Source organism: Psittacula echo (genome assembly GCF_963264785.1).
Source record: "Psittacula echo genome assembly, chromosome: 1".
NCBI lineage: Eukaryota > Metazoa > Chordata > Aves > Psittaciformes > Psittacidae > Psittacula > Psittacula echo.
The window spans coordinates 136,957,567-136,977,194 of record NC_137735.1 but is presented as its reverse complement, the minus strand read 5'-3'; the positions used below and the strand labels follow the sequence as shown (position 1 = coordinate 136,977,194).

The 19,628-nt window shown below is 42.9% G+C and overlaps 1 protein-coding gene across 1 annotated transcript in view; it reads right to left on the bottom strand.

The window, feature by feature from the left end:
* CDHR3 (cadherin related family member 3) overlaps positions 1-19,196 on the bottom strand; it is a gene marked incomplete at its 5' end in the record, with an annotated part of 38,305 nt that extends 19,109 nt beyond the window's left edge. The window contains 8 exons of the mRNA XM_080623672.1: positions 165-354; positions 1,679-1,827; positions 5,397-5,501; positions 5,607-5,701; positions 7,540-7,625; positions 10,006-10,174; positions 15,679-15,881; positions 19,160-19,196. Of these exons, the coding sequence (XP_080479798.1) occupies positions 165-354; positions 1,679-1,827; positions 5,397-5,501; positions 5,607-5,701; positions 7,540-7,625; positions 10,006-10,174; positions 15,679-15,881; positions 19,160-19,196 (1,034 nt within the window). The remainder of the gene's footprint in view (positions 1-164; positions 355-1,678; positions 1,828-5,396; positions 5,502-5,606; positions 5,702-7,539; positions 7,626-10,005; positions 10,175-15,678; positions 15,882-19,159) is intronic.
* Between the last annotated feature and the right edge of the window lie 432 nt (positions 19,197-19,628).

The following is a 19,628-nucleotide window of genomic DNA, read 5'->3' as shown; positions in this document are numbered from 1 at the left end:
CTGAGTTTCGTGCCCTAAGACTCTTAGAGTGAGCTCTAACCTTTAAAGGCTAATGATGAATGCCCATTCAAGCTGTAGGTATGGGAACCCTAGCTGATGTGCCCTAGACTGCGCACTGGTCCAGGGCAACAAGGCAGCACTAAGGCAATGAAGAGCCTCGATACCTGAAGGTAGAAGGATTGCATTCTGGTGGATTGTCATTGATATCGTCAATAATGATTGTGATTTCCAATTCGCTTGCGTGACCACCGCTGGGACTGTCCTCCACCCGGACTGTCAGTGAGATGTTAGGATGGAGCTGCAGCGGAAGGCCATCTCGGTCAATTCTCCCAGTCACCTGCAGCACTCCAGTCGCTGGGCAGAAAGCAGCCGGAAGTTAGATGTTCACCATGGAAGGAAGTAACAAACACTCATGTTGTATGTGCAAAAGAACAGGATAGCTCAGCAGAGAGATAGAAGAATAAATTATCTTCTATTCTGTGCAAATCATGGCTGGTTTAATTGTTTTTTTAAATCGTACAAAATGGCTCTGCGTAAGACTTTAATGGATAGATACAATACCCATTGCTCAAAAACACGCCACAGGTAGCCTCAGCAGAGGGCTTGGGAAGCAGTTATAGATTCCGCTTTCTCTCTCAAAGAGGTAGTGCAAGTCAGCCTTGAGTTCGCTCACAGACCATCAAAGACAATGAGCTGCTAATGCCTGTACTGTCCTTGCTTTCTAGCTAGTTAGACTGCTTCTCTTTCGACTGTTGTTGTTCAAGCATCCTTCAGCACCTCTAAATCTACTCACAGAGCTGCTCTTAGCTCTAAATCTACTCAACAGAGCTGCTCTTAGCTGTGACAGTTTGCACCAAGTGCTCTGGTCAGCCATTCACTTAATTTTTTTTTTTCACTTCTGTTAGCCTTTGTTCAAAAAGTTTATGGCACAACACAATACTATTTCCAAAGCACAAAGGAGGTAAATAAGCAGTGTATATATCTTCTGCCTTTAGGAGTGTAATTGAAGGGGTAGGGTGGCAACACATCAGCAAAGGGCATAGGGAATCCAAAGCATTTAGGCACTGTGTTGTGTGTCACCTCTTACAGCTACGATAAGCAGCTCTAAAGCAACAGCAGACAAGGAGCAAAGCAGTCACTGAATGCCAGCCTTGGAGCAAAACCCTCAGGACACTGGTGCATGCACTCCAGGGGACACAAGGAGATAGGACAAGCATGAGAGAGAGTACTCTTTTGGATGGCCTTGCTAAGGAGGGTCAAGAATCAAGCAACGAAGCTGCAGTGCAGATTTGCTATGCATGTCAATACTAAAGCAGATTTCAAGCAGGAGAGAGGACATTATGGTCTATGTGCAGCTGTTTCAAGAGCCCCAGAAGGGTCACTGCAGTTCTCAGAGATTAAAAAGGCAGCAGCTAATCTTACTTCTACTGAAGGGACCATCACCCTCTGTAAGTCAATATTTGTCAAGAAGTCACCTTTGGTCTACTTTCTTCAAGATATCTTACTGAATCTTGGCCAGCTGACCAAAGAATTTGATCCTAGTGACATACTGATCACTGCTTATTTCTAGAGGTAGCCACAAAATAAAGTAGGTCAATTTAAAACTAAGGCAAAACATTTTTCTCCAAAGTGGCCATGGTTTTTTGAGTGTCAGAAGGCACATTTTTGTTTGTCTTACACGGATTTATGGAGAAATATCTCTCAGAAGACTGGATGCTGTAGAAAAGTCTGCTGGGAGAACCTTCATCATCAGGATCTTTAGCTGTTACATTGGCAACAACAGTGCCTGGGCTTTGTTCCTCTGGAATCCTGTAGATTCTCTGCTTTCTAGAAGATAAAACAAAATTTATCAGAACACCCATCTGTGTTTGCAAGTGCAGCTGATTACAGACCTAGCAGAGCAGCCAGTTGTAACAGCAGAGCCATGGCCATGCTAAGCTCAGATGGCTATTTGCATGTCAGGGTAAATATCCCAGTCACTGTTTCTGCCAGCTGGATGGGTAGCAATAGCTGAACTGGTACGTGGTCATAAAGCATGACATGGCCACACAACTAAGTGTCCTTCCCCTGCAACCTATTCACAGTAAAAACAGTTTGACTGTGACAGCATCATGGAAGCTGAAGACAGAAGGGGCTGTTAAGTCATGCAGTCCATCTCCCTACTGACCCACCAGCTGGTAAACCCACTTGCTTTAATTCCTTCACTATGCAAGAGAAAAACAGAAATAGAAGCAGTAATGTAATAAATGATCTTTTGGAATGAATGCTGAAGGCTCTTTGAGGACAACAATATTACCAAAAAGCTGATTTGCCACTGTAGTAGGTGGAGGCAGGGAGGAGAACTACTGAGGGTGCCCAACAGATGAACATGCTCCAGACTCCCAGAAACATCTGTCTGTCTGGTTCATTTTACATAGAGAAAATGATTCTTTACCGCTGCTCTTTGGTATGCCAGTGCTCCTAGATTTCCCATGAATTAAGTGAGTTTTATAGCCCAGATAAAGTCTGGAAGATAATTGTGCAGGATTGCTTGTAATAGCTGCAGTTGCACGTTCACATGGGTACTCAGGTATGCAATTATGGTACTTGAACCACATGCAAAAGCAGGTGTGGGCAAGCACACAAAAATTGTGCAAGGAATTCATGAAGGGTGGTTTATACTGCTGAAACACACAGAGACACACAAACATCTCCTACTTCTAGAAATCAAAGGGAGTTGAAGGTTTCAAGAGTTCAGAAAAGCTTTAGGAGTATGTTTCAAGACAGAATCCTTTTTGCACATTTTGAACTTCCTATGCCAACACTTAGCTAATTGACTAGTCTATAGTTCCCAGTACAGTAAAGCATGAGCCCTTGGTTGTCCTCTGAAAACCAACGTCACGGGGCACCTAGCAATTAGAGCAGGGCATTGCAGAGACAGATCAGAAGATCCCTTGTCTCCGGGTCTTCACTTGCAATTTTAAAAATGGTTAAGAAGACAAAGTGTCTTCAGCTGTGTTGTCAGCTCATATGAAAAGAGGAAAGCATACAGGAGAGAGACCACATAGGGTTTTCCCAGCAAAAACACCTTAGTTACAGCCACAAGTGAATAAGGAGCTTGTGGAGGCTGCAGTGTCAGTTTTTATTAAGTTTCTGTCTCACTCTTGCCATTGGATTTCTTCCTTGGTCTCCTGTTGCTTTCAGAGTCACTGCTACCAAAACTGCCACCACAAAATGCCTCTCTGGTCACCGAGGAATATGGGAAGGACAGCTCTAACTTGTTTTAGCTCAAAGTAGGAAACTCCCTATGCCCACAGCGACCACAGCTCTGACCTCTCTCTGGACACCAAACTCACCACAGCTCCACCTTCACAGCCCCACCAGTCCTCCTGCACCCTGCACGGGCCATTGTTCTGTCCTCACCAGATCTCTCAGGAAGAAGTGGGACGTTATCAAGCACATCCCTGTAGCACCAAGTACTAGTACAGCTGGGGAGTTGGGGCCTCTTCCTACACAGCTACGTCTGGGCTGTGTCCTGTTGTCCATCTGTCTGCCACCTGCCAGTGGCTTTTTACAGGATGGTTCAAGCAGACCTTTTAGACGCTGCAGTGTAATTGCAAAGGAAGCATATGTTTGTTTTCTTGTCTTCTCCTTTGTTTTCCTGACTCCACAAGTTTTCCATTGATTTTAACAGCCAGAATTTCAAAAGGCTGAATGCCAATGCAGTGTTGTGAACACCAGAAACAGATGTGCTTGCATATACTATGGGAACAATTAAAAATACCCTTTGAAACTCTGTTCTTGACAGCTTTGATCAGGAGAAAATAAAGAAAGTCTGCTAACTTGTCAAGTTTCCCCAGCTCCCATCCCACCACTAATTATTACAGTGTCAGAAAGTATGCAGCCCCAGCATGCAGCTCACATTTTAGCAGGGAAGAGGCCATACATGTGCATACTGAGGATAGATCATGATGTGTAATTTAATTTAAACTTCTTTACAAACTGAGCTGCTCTTTTTGGTCTGTAATGTCAGTCTAAAAGGGAGAAGATTCAAACAAATACCAGGGCTTATTTGTGCCATATGAGATCTGAGTCTTAGACCTTAGCTGTTATGGATGCTCAAGTCACTGCAGCTTTCACTAATTTGAACAAGTAGATAAATACTTAAAAGAGCTCCTTTAGCATTCCAGACATAAGGATAAATATGTAGAAAAGGCAACATTTGGAGGAAATAATCAGTCTAGAACACAATGTGCAAATGTTGGCACTGGGAAGAAGATTCTTCCTGCTTGTAGCAGTACAGTAACGTAGAGTGAGCTGTTAACCTTATTGATTATTGCAGACATGAGGTTCAAGTATTAAATGAGTAGCAACAAACCAAAAAATCTGTGTCTGTTTCTAATATTTCATTCTTCTGTTTCTTCAGCTTCTCCACCTCTTTACCCAGTAAGATCCAGATCCTTGGCCTCAACCCAAGAGCCCTACATTGCTCTGGCTCCACAAAACACCCAGAAGATTGCTCCAAACAAGTGGCTGGAAACCTCTTGTCATGGCCCAGGTGCTACATAGTCTTCTCCTCTGCATAGATGGCAGGCAAGCAGCCATCATATTCTCAGCAGGGACCTTGTAATGTGTTGAATCCAATCAGTATCTCATGCAAGTGACAAAGATAAATCAACAATAGAATCAGATCAACTGTAATTGCCAAGCTCCTGCTTCAGAAACAATTGTTCATTGAGCTTTCCACCACAAAACAGCCTACTGGTGGCACAGGTATATTCTTTCCCATTTTCCCCAATTTTTAGCTATTTTCTTGATTCCAACTAAAACTCCACTAGACTTCAAAAGCTATTTCTAACTTGTGTGTTATGACACAATTTCCTGCTTATGACACAGTAAGAAAGGACAGTGTTTCAAAGATCACTGGGATTGTTCGCAAGTGAGTCTGGGAAGAAGAGGAAGACAGATCAAAAATGAGACCTTTTTATGTCTAGACATTTCTGCATGAACAAACATCATTACAGTGAAATGCACATCTGCATGAAGGGTAAATTCTGTATGACTATATTCACACAGAGTAGAATTCATTGCCTTGTCCGAACTTGTCCAAAGGTCTTTGCATAGCTTTAACCTCTCTAGATGCTAACAAGTACAACAAGATTGTTTGGCTGTTCTTAGCATGAAGGCAGAGACTGGAAAACTTGAAGCTATTAAGAATACAAATGTAATAATAGAGGGAAATGAGGGCAAAGCTTTCCAGTAAAAGAACAGGAATCATAACAACATTAAAATGCTGTTTTCAGTAGTAATTCGTTGTTATATTTACTTTCCCTTTCGCTACACCCTCCCATTGATGCCAAAGCAGTAAAGCTGGCAAAAAATCAAGATTCTGAGTACAACAGAACTTTTTCACTCACGTGGTAAAGTAAGGTCTTTCATCATTGATGTTAATTATCTTGATATTCACTGTTTTAGTTGAGTTGAGTCCATCTGGATCTGTCACTGTTATATTTAAAAAGTAACTGTTAAATAAGAAAACAAAGCAGGAATCATTCAGTGGCTATGTAGGAAAATGTTTCTCTGCCTACTGTAAGTTAATAGACTGTGTGAATAAAATACATTCTTACCAATGTGGATCTTTCTCATAATCAAATTCTTTCCTGGAAAAAATGGCCCCATTCTCAAAGACCGAGAATGGCACTGATGCAGGGAGCAGTGAATACTGAAATGAAGAGAGCAAGCAATTAGTCTTTGTGTCTTTAAACATCCTTCCATTCATTCCTTGCCTTGTAGGGCAGGCCAAGTTATAGTACAGCATTTGCCTCAAACTTTGCTTAATGGAACATGCTGATGTATAGATGCCAGCATGAGCCCTGATTGTCTGAGCTGAAGCAGCTCCAACTTGGTCGTACATGCTTTGCTTGCCAGCCAGTGGGGAATCACAGACATTGAAGTACATTAAAGCCCACACTGTTCTCTACCTCTGTGAACTTCAGGTCTGCAATGAGAATTTAACATAGAGGCCAGCCAGCAGGGCCACAGAGCCCTAGGCAAAAATCAGCCTTGTGGTGGCAGCTAGAGTACATGCACAAAGGAGTGAATGGATGAGGCTGGATTTGCAGGACTTAGGAGCTGTGGAGGGAGGCAATGAAGTCTGGGAGGTCCAGATGTTGGGAGAGGGCAAGGCGGGGAGAGTGGGCTTTCATAGAGTACATGAGGGTGTGTGGCTGAGGGGTGTTCACAATAGCCTGGTGTTAACAAAGCTGCTCAGCAGCTGCTTTGTGCATTGCACCACACAAACAGGTACCACACCAGTGCACAGGGGTGGGAGGGAGCTGAGCACCCCGAAACTATTCACAGTATGGGGAAAGGCAGCACCTTGCTCTCTGTGGCCCCAGGTTAGCTACCACATGCCCGCTACATTCTCCTCACTATTTTCCACATGCTAGGCCATCACCAATAAGCCCTCAAAGACATTTCCTTTGCTAGTGCAAGTGCTAATAATACCCATAAAGTCTGAAGTATGCAACATCAGAGGGTCATGCACCATACAAGGAATCTGCAAAATCCACTGAGCAGATCTGTCCGGGGCATGCAGCTGTTTGATAGATACAATGGAAATTGCTTTTTAAAAAGCAGCTGGCTGATCACAGTATTTTAAGGTTTTTTTTTTTGCCAGTTGACCTTTCTAAATTCGCTCTCTGAATTATTATTTCACCTGTTGCCCAGCACTTCTGTTTTTGCAGCTTCTTACTATGCCTGAGATTCATCAGGGGTTAGAGGGTGTGTGGAACTCACTCCCATTGCTTTCAGAAACAAAACAGAGCTAAAACCCAGGCCTTTGCTTCCCTCCTCACCAGCTCGTGCTTGCTGGTTTGACTGGACAAAACCTGAGGATGGACTTCAAGCTAATTGCTCCCTTGAATAATGCTACACATTGAAGTAGCATCTCCAGGTTCAGTTCTTGACGATGCTGTCAACATAATTGTCAACACAATTCCTAGGTAAGTAGGTAAGTTATTTTTCCCCTGTATGCAAACGAACATCACTTGCCAGAAATTTTTGCTGATACCAAGAGTTTTTTCGTATCAGCTATCACATTTTCTTAACTGAAGGTCACTGTTCGCTCTGGGACTGTAAAAAAGCTGAGATCCATTTGCCTTCAAAGTGATTTCTTTACTGTCTTATTGAAAAGAATTTACACTGTGATACAGGTTAATTTTTTTTCTTGCTTTTAGTTCCTCTCATCTACAAGAAATGTTTGGCAAGGCAGTTTTCTAAAAGAGACACAATTTCTACTGTATCCCTGATTAATTCTATCAATCTCTGCCTTCAATGTCCCTCAGTTTTGGAAGGCTGAGAATTCAAAACACAACCCAAACATCAAGGCTGGGTTTTCTTAGTTTATTATTGAAAATGCTTTATTTTTCTTGACTAAACCTTTTCCTGTTTCTCTGATAAGGAAGGAAGTTGTTCAAAGATGCTGGCAAATAGGATTTCAGATACAATGGATTGTATCATTTCTGGGTTTGGGGTTTTTTTTAATTTAATACAACTTACTTTGAGTTTAGCATTTTCAGGATCAGCTGCTTTAACTTGGTAAATGCGTGCTGGAGGTGTTCTTTCCAAGACATAGATCGTTACAGCTGCATGGATATAAGTGCACTCAGTGTTAATTGGGTAAGAATAAAGGACACAGCAGCAAACATACTGACACATTGAAGTTGTCCATATGTATTACTGCCTGCTGCATCTTCTCACTTCACAAGTGTAACTCCAAAATCGTCACAAAGAGCACAAACACTCAAAAGAGAAAAAGAAACTGACTGCACATCCATTAACAAGCAATCACCACTGCAAGTTGCAATACACATTGTACCTTCAGGAGAGAGACTGATCTTCACATACTGCCCATCTTGAGCTGCTCACAGGGTATGGAGTAAAATGATGCATTTGGGCTGCACCTGTGTCTTTCTTTACTATATGCAGATGGGGAGAACATAACCCTGTGCCAGGTCCTCATCCTCTCCCTGTCCACCCTGTGCCTTACTGGGAGAGTTCAGAGCCTTTCCTCTTCATTTCTGCTTTTCCTTTACATCTGTGAAGTAAGTGAATTATGGATGGTCTGCATTGACTTAAATTTTTGCCTTATTAAGGATGCTAATTCAGTGCAAGGTGTGCTTCTTTCAACACCAGGAATTCTCACAGCTGGACTATCCCACACTGGGCCGCTGGCAACAGGCTTATCTCTCCTTGGGTTGAGTGATTAACAGAACAATAGATCTTTAGATCACATCATTTGCTTTATGCCCTTTTGTGTCTGCTGGACCTGCTGTTTCTGGACTATTAATTTCCACTGTGACCCCTGCTGACTGCTGCTTCTCATCAGAGCAATGGGAATCCCAGGGCAGCGTAATGAGTTGTTCCCAGAGGACAACAATATGAATATAAAGTTTAATGAGAGGGAGATGCTTTTTCATACCCAGCGAATGTGCAATTAGTGTCTAATTGTAGCTGGTACTGTTAACTAAAGCCACACAGTTAGACAGATCAGACATCTGTGCTCACCAATTTATGGCAGCTCTAGCTGAGAGTTAAGCTGATGCACTTATTTGTAACAAGCTCCCACATAGAGCGCATTTCATGCTGTGCCGATCCCCTGAAGTGTCACATTTAATTATTATTAGATTTCAGCAGCACCCATGATATGCAAGATACCAGCTATATTGAGAAGATGACACAGCCTCTTCCCTAGGGGAAGATGGTTTTCTTTACAAGATAAGTATCATATGGAAGCAGGAATGTCAATGTGCTTAGGAGGCATTAGGTGAAGATGAATTTGAGTGGGCCTGGTCTGAACTCATTGGGCAAACAAGCCCTGCCCTCTGCAGTATGCAGAAGTTAGGGCTGTAGCCACGCTGCACTGCTGAACACCCCAAGGGCTGCAGGTTGCAGCCTACCCGACACTGCTGCTGTGTTGGTCCAGATGCGGGATCAGCAGCCAGCTCCAAGTACCTACCATGAACAGATCACAGTTTGGTATTTTCACATTTTTAAGAAAAATGAATATTAAATTATTGAATGCTCTTCCATAGAGCACTGTTACAATATCGGGACTTCAAAGAGGCTCTCAGTACCTCATGAAATAATAAGAGCATATTTTTACTCACTACCTGACCTGTTCTCTCTTTCTGTGAACACATAATAAATACATCACTATATTCTGTCACCCACAGTACAATTTTTCCAGGTCCTCTCATTAGCAAATGAATGAGATAAGACTGCTCAGAGAGTGAGGCAGTTATTCCCCATCCTTCCTATTGATGGCATAAGGTACTGCATGGCACGCAAAGTTTGTACTGATGACAGCTGGGGTCCAGACACTCCAGCCTAATCTCTAAGGCTACTGAACACTCCTCCCCATTGCACCTTTGCCCATGGTCTGAAAGTAAGCTTGGTTAACGCCATCTGCCCCATGCAGGAGACAGAACTCTGCTTTTTGCCAGTTGAACCACCATAGATCATGGTCTCTCAGATCACATCCTTCAAATCAATTTTTCACTTAATTTCTCTGTGCAGGTGCAAATGCGAGATACAGATGTACACAATTGTACACTTACTTAAATTTATCTTTCTTCTCCAAATCAGTACAGTTTTCAACTAACTACTGAAACGTACGCATACTCAATGGTTATATCCCACCAAACACCAAGTTCCCATTCATACCTCTAATTAGGAAGTCTCATAAAAAAATAAATATGTATTTATTCATATTAATTTATATATATTTTTGAAATTCTTCAGGTACTTCAAAACGGCTAAATCATTTTTGGTCAAAGCTTTTAGAAAACTAAAAGGGCATTTCCAGAGATGAAGCATACCGAATGTTCGTGTAAAATCAGGCTCTGATAAAAAGTGTCTTCTTCCTCCCTTGTTTTCCTAAAGAAAAATGCTTAGACCGCTTTAGCTACAGGCACTGTATGCAGCTACAGGCATTGTTCTTTTCAAATACCACCATTATCTTACTTTGAATTGCCATATTTCCTTGAAATATAGGACTTTCATTTTTATCTGTTACTTGGACAGTCAGTATGTTAAGGTCAGTTCTCCCAGTTGTATCTTCCATGAAAATCTGTAAATCAAATCTATTTGGCATGGTTTCATAATCCAGGACAGGGTTTCCAGTGGTAACAACCTGGAAAGAAACAAAAAAACTTATTAACATATGCTGCAAGAGATGTGCAATCATGGCAGTCAGGTGAAGTTCCCGACGACTGGAAGAAGGGAAATATAACCCCATTTTCAAGAAGGGGAAAATGGATGACCCGGGGAATTACAGACCAGTCAGTCTCACCTCTGTGCCTGGAAAAATCTTGGAGCAGATTCTCCTGGAAGGCATGCTAAGGCACATGACAAACAACAAGGTGCTTGGTGACAGCCAGCATGGCTTCACTAAGGGGAAATCCTGCCTGACCAATTTGGTGGCCTTCTATGATGGGGCTACGGAACTGATGGAAAGGGGCAGAGCAGTTGACATCATCTACCTGGACTTGTGCAAAGCCTTTGACACTGTCCCACACGACATCCTTGTCTCTAAATTGGAGAGACATCAATTTGATGGGTGGACCACTCGGTGGATAAAGAACTGGCTGGATGGCCGCACGCAAAGAGTTGTGGTCAATGGCTCGATGTCCGGCTGGAGACCGGTAACGAGTGGTGTCCCTCAGGGATGGGTGTTGGGACCGGTCTTGTTCAACATCTTTGTCAGTGACATGGACAGTGGGATTGAGTGCGCCCTCAGCAAGTTTGCCGATGACACCAAGCTGTGTGGTTCGGTTGATACACTGGAGGGAAGGGATGCCATCCAGAGGGACCTCAACACGCTTGTGAGGTGGGCTGATGCCAACCTTATGAAGTTTAACCATGCCAAGTGCAAGGTCCTACACCTGGGTGAGAGCAATGCCAGGCACAGCTACAGGTTGGGCAGAGAAGAGATTCAGAGCAGCCCTGCAGAGAAGGACTTGGGGGTGCTGGCTGATAAGAAAATGAACATGAGCCGGTGTCAGTGTGCGCTCACAGCCCAAAAAGCCAACCGTATCCTGGGCTGCATCAAAAGGAGCGTGACCAGCAGATCAAAGGAGGTGATCCTGCCCCTCTACTCTGCTCTCATGAGACCTCACTTGGAGTATTGTGTGCAGTTCTGGTGTCCTAAACATAAAAAGGACATGGAACTGTTGGAACAAGTCCAGAGGAGGGCCACGAGGATGATCGGGGGACTGGAGCACCTCCCATATGAAGACAGGCTGAGAAAGCTGGGGCTGTTCAGCCTGGAGAAGAGAAGGCTGTGTGGAGACCTCATAGCAGCCTGCCAGTATCTGAAGGGGGCCTACAAGGATGCTGGGGAGGGACTATTCATCAGGGACTGTAGTGACAGGACAAGGGGTAACGGGTTCAAACTTAAACAGGGGAAATTTAGATTGGATATGAGGAAGAAATTCTTTCCTGTAAGGGTGGTGAGGCACTGGAATGGGTTGCCCAGGGAGGTTGTGAATGCTCCATCTTTGGCGGTGTTCAAGGCCAGGTTGGATGAGGCCTTGGGTGACATGGTTTAGTGTGGGGTGTCCCTGCCCATGGCAGGGGGGTTGGAACTGGATGGTCCTTTCCAACCCTAACTATTCTATGATTCTATGATTCTATGTAAGTTACAGTCTGTGTGAGTGAATGCAAGTGAAACAACGCTTTCCGTCAGTAAGCAGTGAGCATTTTAGTCCATCTTCTGCTTGCTGGCATGGCTCTTATCATGGCAGAATTGTGAGAAAAACAAAGTGGAAAGAACCAAAACGTTGTGGCTTCAGGGAATTACAAGGACCTCTTGTGTGAGGGGCAGTCTGAAGAGGAGACAGCCTGGAAGGAGTTGCCTTCTGCCTCACACGCAACCCTTTGCCTTCAAGGTCAGGACTACAGCTTGCAGGTTGTTGTCTGTGTCAGGTCTTCACCTTTCGACACCAAGCTCAAGGAGCAGTCAAGGTGCTTTAAGATTCAAGAATGAAAACTGGGAGGAAGCCCTGCAGGACACAAAAGCAGCTTCACTACTTCTGTGAGTCAGAAGCACAAGGGGGAAGAATTTTTACTTGCAATAAGGAGTGTGGGGGCAGAAGACCTAGGCTAGCAGGTACCAACCCCTTCTTTGTATAAGGTTTGTCTGGTAGAAGACTTGCAGAAAACCACAGGAAGAAGAGAGCTGCATGAGCAGACTGTATGAGAGAGGGACATACATGAGAAGGACATGCATGAGCACACTGCATGAGAGAGGGGCTAGAACTGTTTGGTGAAAATGTTGAACTAGTTAAAAAAATAACATAGGCCTTAAGTTTTGCAAGATTGATAAGGCAAACATTTGCTTTGGGGCTTTAGTTTTGTCTTTTAAAGGCTTCCAGCTCTGCATATTGCCTCTTAACACAAAATATGTACAAGCATGAGACTGACATTCTGTTAAAAACATTAAATGCATTCTTTTTGGGTTTAGGATGTGTCCAGAGCAACAGCAGGATGCTGAAAGTTATATGCCTCCATCTTCAGTGCTAAAGTAATAAAGAAACAAGAACTTTTTTTTCTTGGATAAGAAAGGAAAAGGTGAATGTTAAGTTTGCTGTGTAGCTAGAAAACTGTGAAGCTTGAACACAGTAGTGGAGTGCTGTCAAACTGGAGAGGAAAAGAAGAGTTGGGGCTCACAAGTGTGTGAGGCAAGGAGTGTGTCAGTGTATTCAGCATACTGCAGAATGGAGGAGCCGGGAGAGGATGCAGTAGAACAATGAAACAAATCCTTGATTTTAGATGAGATGTTTTGGCCAGAGGACAAAGACAGAAGCGGTATCAGCACAACTAGAACACAGAAGCCAAAATAACACCAAGTAACTAAGACAGTTGGAGAAGAGTGAATAGAACAAAAATTTTGTGCCTTCTGATATGTGAAACAGCTGCTTTCTGGAACCTTGTGGATCTTTTTGTTACAATACTGCAGGAGAAAGCAACTGTGCCCTGGATGGTCTCCTCTCTCCTGTATTGTACAAACAGAAGTTTCCCATAAAAGTGATGCTAGCTCAGAAAAAAACATTCTACAAAATCTTGTAAAACCAGTAGGAAGGTTATATGAATATTTACTGGAGATTTAAATACAGTAAACAGATGTAATGAATTCAACATGAGAAACTGTCCAATTCTAAGCAGAAATTATATGCTCTGGGGATTACCCCTCCAGTTCACAGCCAAATATTTTCATTGGCGTTGTAAATACAGCCAGACTGCCTAAAAAGACATCTTCCACCCTCCTTTATAGAGACCTTGCAAGTGAAGATGTGAACCTAGATGGTCTTTTTCTAGGTTGCTTTTGAAAACAGCTTGCCACTGGGGTAGGCTGTGACCCACAGTTCACCTCCCCTCCAGGTAGGAACAATACTTACTGATAAAGGCAGCACTGTACACACTAAAAAAGCTGCAGACTTCACGAAAAGCGGTCTAGAGTCACCGTGTAACTGTCTACCCCTCATTCCACCTGAGAATTTCACTGCTCTCCGCTTCACTCCCAGGATGCAGAGAGAGCATTGCTAACAGCATCAGAGTAGTTTCAGGCAGGAATATGTTTTCATGCACTCAACACATTTTCTGCCCATGGGATTCTTCAAGGTGAGGAGGAATGACTGGGGCTCAGATCTCAGAAACAGAGTTTCTCAGCAATCTCAAAACTTATCAAGAAATGTGATACTGCTTTGGCTTGCTGCAACAGGAGTAAACATAGCTTCATAAATACAGAGCAGCCTGTGCTAACAGGTACTTAGCTAATCTGCAAACTCCATAATTCATACATGAAAAACTGCCTTTTTCTATATCTTAGCAAAGATTTAATCATTTTGGATCACATCTCTTTTGCAAAATATTGTACAGCTCTGCTACAACATAGCATAAATAGTTAGAAGTAGCAATGCTTATCAAATGAACTAAGAATACTCACTGCTAAATTGCAGAATTTGTGTGTAGCTTTCTTTATGTTTTTCTCATGACTGATACAAACTGGACCAACCTCTTTGTTCTTTGTTTTGAGTAAGTTAGGTAACCCTGTAAACATCTACAGTTCAGCAAAACATACAAAGCCTCACAGTCCGTGCTAGCAATGGGGTAGTAGTATGAAATGAGTATCAACTGGCACTTTGGAAGAAGCCTTTCTTGGCCATTCATTTTCATTCATGTGTCACACTCTGCACTGTGCTAGACTCTCTCATCATCCTGCCATGATAAAAATCAAGATGAGACTTTTTATCTATTTGCAGGGTTATTTTTCATCCAGATTAATTTCTCAGTCCCACTCAACAAGCAGCAACATAAAGTGCTTGTGCTGCAGAGATGGCATGGGACAGGAGCAAGCAGGTATGAAAAAGGTCTATGTTTTGCAGCAGAAGGGATAGCTTTAATTCAAAATGCCAAAATACAACGAGGAAGGGAGTCCCACATTATGAATTCTCTGGCAGCACAGACAGCTTAAGGGATGTATCCATCTTCTGTCTGTTACATCCCCTCAACTGATCCAGTTCAGATGTTTGTGCAGCCACATCCCATGCTTCACAAGTGAAAGAGGGCTTTTTGGAGAGGTTTTTTGAGCATTTCATCAATCTGGCTGTGGAGCAGCTAAAGAGCCAGCAGAGGTTTGTGCTTGCTGGGAAGTAGCAGCATGGGAACAGCAGCAGCTCCCCACAGACAGGGCGAATCAATGAGCCTCAGCTACCTGGGCTCACGGGCTTACTTTACCCATTTTCGTTCCCAGAAACATCAGCAAAGGGAAAGAGAAAAATGCCTTGGTATCAGTTCTGTGAAACCTGAACTTCCTGGGAAGCACCCAGAAAAATATATTCAAATTGACTTTTCAAGACTCAGTGTCCATGCATATCGTTTAAAGACAGTCTTCAGTGGCACAGTTCAGGCTCAGACATACAAGCAAGTTACAATGAGATGACAAGTTATTGTGCGTCTGAGCAGTCATTGCCAGTGACAAATGCGAGCTAACACTTACTAATTTATCCAGCAATGAAAAAGAGTGTTAAGTAATAGAAATTGCTTTGCCTTTGCCATGGGACAAGAGCACACCATAGACAGAAATAGATCACAGATGTGTGGAAGTGTGATAACTTCTTACCTTGAGATAACTACCTTGTGTGTCACAGCTTTTGTCCAGAATTAAATATGACTTTGATCTGACTCAGCTTACTTTGTTTTGGAAGTGAGTCAAATTCATTTTAATTCTAGGTGAGAGCAGCCAAACAGAAGATGCATGTGGTTTAACTAAGCCACTTTAACTTCACAATGACTTCATATAAATTAAGTTGGAAAGCTACGTACAAATCCCCAAAACATTGGGTCGTATATACCCTTCTTCACCTCTTATTTTCCAAAAAATCCCTTTTTTTTTTCTATCACAGAATAAATGGGACTATTGTGATAGATGTTTTTTACTAGATGCAATTTAAAGTTACAATCACTACTGCTGTTAAATTGTCGTATCTATTACAACATGTCCAAATACTACCACAGTCTGCATTTGCAACTCTTTTCTGATTAAACAATGAGACACTGTGCACTGTCAGTGCTCAGTAATTCAGGAAACATCAGCCTACATGACTGAACATAGCTCAAGCTAAACGTAAAACTCACCCTGTATTCGAGATTTCCTTTTGGTTCGATAACAAAAGCCCCTGCAAGTGGATTTGAATTTAGTATGGTAGGAAGCACTGCAACATCTTTAGAAGACAATGGAGAAACAGTTACATTGAAGGTATAAACTGTAACACCAGCTGCTGCATTTTCTTCAACAGTGCTTGTTGCAGGCAAGCCCTGAAGCAACTGGGTTCTTCTTCCTGCAAGATGAAAACGAATGTAAAATTACTTCTGGGAACCTTGGGCTAGCAGGAGCACACAGCTTGTGCCAAGAGCTGACATTACTGAGCACAAAATAGCTTGATTCTCTGAATGGTGGCATTGCACAGTAGTAAATACAGTGCTAATGGCAAAAGAATCAATCTTTTCCCTAATTCAGTACTGTACTCTTGTCATCTAGAATGGCTGTTGTTAAAGTAGTATTCTTACTGCATTGTTTGCCTTCACATATGCCTTTATGTAGACGCAAAGAAACTGAACATGTTTCTGTTGTTTCATTTCACCCCTTGTGCTAATTACTCCCACTGTGCACCAATCACTTCAAAAAGCACCTTGAATCACACAGACCCTGATGGTAAAGAAGCAATCTTTTGTGAATTACACAGACTGCTCTGAGCAAGGAAAAGCAACCTCCAGCCCTTGGAGGAGATGCAGGCGCAGAAAAGCACCCTATGGTTCAAAACTGCCTGGAAGCAGCAGAGGCTGCTGTGGCATCCAACAGCTGAGCTCTCGCTTCTCAATCAGACCTTTGGACTCCCCAGACCAAAATCTTTGCTTGCTCTGTCACTGAGTTTCTGGGTTTTGTTATTTTAACAAAGGCTTGTGGTGGTTTGAGTGTCTATAAAACATGGATCAGGACAGCTTTTGGGGCATGTCCTGAAACAACATCTTAGTAACCTCATACACCTAAACTGACAATGAGACCGTGGCAGTGCTGACTGCTGCTTGGCGGGGCTTCACTAGCTTGTCCAAAGCACTTCCTAGGAAAGGCGGCTGTGTTCAGTCGAACTTCCCACACACGGTGTGCTAAGAAGAAGGCAGACGCTGCTCACCCAAGGGCCTGGCCAGGTTGTTCATATACTAGCAGTTACTGTAGCAAAGTATCCTTTTGCTGGGCAGCCACAAGGTAAAAAGCTGCTGTGGAAACTAATCTAAGGCCATTAGAGCTGCAGCACCTTTCCACCTGGATGCTCAGGCTCAGCCTGGACCTTAGGAACATAACGCCAAGGGGAAATCCACTGCTTTGCAACGCTTTTGCAGTGCGGGACAGAACCATCTCCCTTCTCTTCCTACCGTGCAGCTGGGGAAGAGTGGCCTTCATCAGCTACCAAAAAGGCCGTTCCTCAAATGGAAGCAGGCTTTTTAATCTGGAATGGGATAGTTCAGGTCCAATGCTTTTCAATGACATTAGAAGAAGTCTTAGTGACTTTTCCCCCAGACTATCAAAAAATCTTTTTTCCCTACATCCCTGGGAAAATTTGGGAGCATTTTAAGGATAGCCCACATATGGCCTTTGTGTGATAGACACTGCTCTTGTTACTGGCCTCTTAAATAACTTTTCCCCATAGGATCACAGAAGACTTCGGATCTCTGTGCCTTTACTACATGAGAATCAAAAGTAATCACAGTAGATGAGTCCACAAGACAAAGCATGAAGTCACATGGTCTCCCTTCTTCCTGCATCCCACCACAGGAGGCACTTGCAGGGTTTCCTGGAGCACTTCTTAGAGCAGCATGAATCCATCAGACACCTCCAGTTCTCCTGCATTGTGGGGAGGAGAAGCAGGGAACATGGGCTGTGGGAACACACTAGGGTGTGGTGGGAGAGTCTGCATGTGGGAAGACCACTTCCTCACACAGGGCCCCACTGGTAAAAGGCAGAGCTGAGGTTCTTCCCCGGAGCTGCATGGAGATTCCCATGCTCCCACACTCTAGATACAGCAGGTCACTCATCTGGATGGAATTACCCTGGCCGAAAGGCCTTGGAGATTCTCTGCAGGTAAGGTACAGGTGAAATGTGGGAGAGTGTGAGGTGGGAGCTGCCTGTAAGAGTTAAACTGAACAGGTCACACTGATACTCCAGTAGGGCTGAGTTCAGCTGAGCTGTTACTGGTCTACGTCAGTGGAAGCAGGACCCAGTGAAGGACTCAGTTTTCATCATAAACAGAAATTGCCCATCCAAATGAGACTGGGCTGAGAGGGGCTCCTGGGGATATATTTCCATAAACAGAGCTGAACTTTGAGTATAATCTCCTGTGGACAGAACCTGATAAATCCAGCTCCCTCAGGAAGCCACAGCTCATTAATGGAAACCAGTCCTAAAATAAATGAAATCATTTTTAACATTTAGAAATGTGGAAAGAAAAGAGTTGCTATTTTATATTGTCTCTAAAGATTTCATTGGCTGTTTATTCAGGATTTGTATTTCTAAATCACAAGTTCTTTCTTCTTGCTCTGTATTTTTAACTGAAATTTTCAGTACTGCACCTAAATGGCTTCTTTTTTTTTTTTCACTTGATTTTACAGAAGTCCCCCTTCCATACCGCAAGTCTTTGCTTACCTTCTTACTCCGGAGAACAAAATATGCCTGAAGCAATTTAATACATTATTTATCAGAATTCCCAGCCCCAAACATTGACAAAAGCTGAGTCCAAGTGAAAGCAAGCACAAGACTGGCTTTGGGAAGTATATGTATGTTTAAGTCTGTGATCTCTTAGTCTTTACATTGTGTTTGAATCACACCTTCAAGTTTTTCTCTCTCCACAACCATACAGGCTAGAAAAAGGAAAGCTGAAATTCACATGCAGTGTCCTGGTCATAGTTTTGGGGACACTAGGAAAACCACCAAATGCTGAGAAGTTCCTGAGGCTTGGCAGAAACCTTTCAGTTCCTTGAGAGCTGAACCTTGAGTGACTGTACCTGAGCAGCTAGCTTACTACAAGCAAACCAAGTGTTCCGTGAGCCACCCAGACTGCAGCTGGTTGATCTGCTTTAAGTTGTTAATGTGCACATAGTCATATTGGCAAATCTCCCCTGTTTTTACACTGGGCAAAGACAGCGATATTACCCTACTAAAATTTCCCACAAGTGTTTGCCTGTTTATTCCCATTTGATTGCTTGGTTTATGCAATCAAAGAGAAATGTTATTAATATTTCTAAAGAGAATACTGGAGTATCAATACTAGATATTGTTTCCTGGAGAGCTGACCTCCTTTCCTACTCCAATGCTGTCACACTGAGCAGCAGCTATTGTACACCAAGTGCCTCATCTAGCAAAGTGTCTTAGCAAGGAGCCATAGTCTCTTCTTTATTATACTGCTGTAACCACAGAGCTCAATCTAGTTCAGTAGGAAATAATTGTTACTTGATTTTTTCCGTCTGTGTCTGATCCCTAAATATGCATTATAAAGCTCCCAAGAGAAAGAATAACAGCCAACAGCGTTCTAATTTTAGCAGCATAATGAAAACATGTTCTTACCAGATACTACTCCCAGCAAGATGAGGAGAAGGAGCATGATCTTCATCGTCTCTACGACCCTGTTCTTCACATTCCCAGGATGCAAACTGAAGGAATATCATGGTATGTTTTCCCTAGTTTACATCAGCTCCACCTAAATTCTTGCTCTTTGTCATGCTGTGGAGCAAAAAACAAAACAAAGGACCCATGTCTCTAAGGAAGTTTCTAAACACCCTCAGCTTGTTTGCTTGTCAGAGAACTGCTCCTTGCTGACACTCCATCCACAGACCTGGGCAACACTTTAGAAAACAATCATTAATAGTTCTTTCACTGCAGTAATATTTTTTGAAGCATTATGCAAAGAGTCTAACATATTCTAAATCTGAAAATACCACGCTGCTTTCATCACTCTGGCAAATGAGGTGCTGTTTTCACATGTCAGAATCAAATACTCATGCTCTGTTACTTAAACCAAGAACCTGAAGTTTTC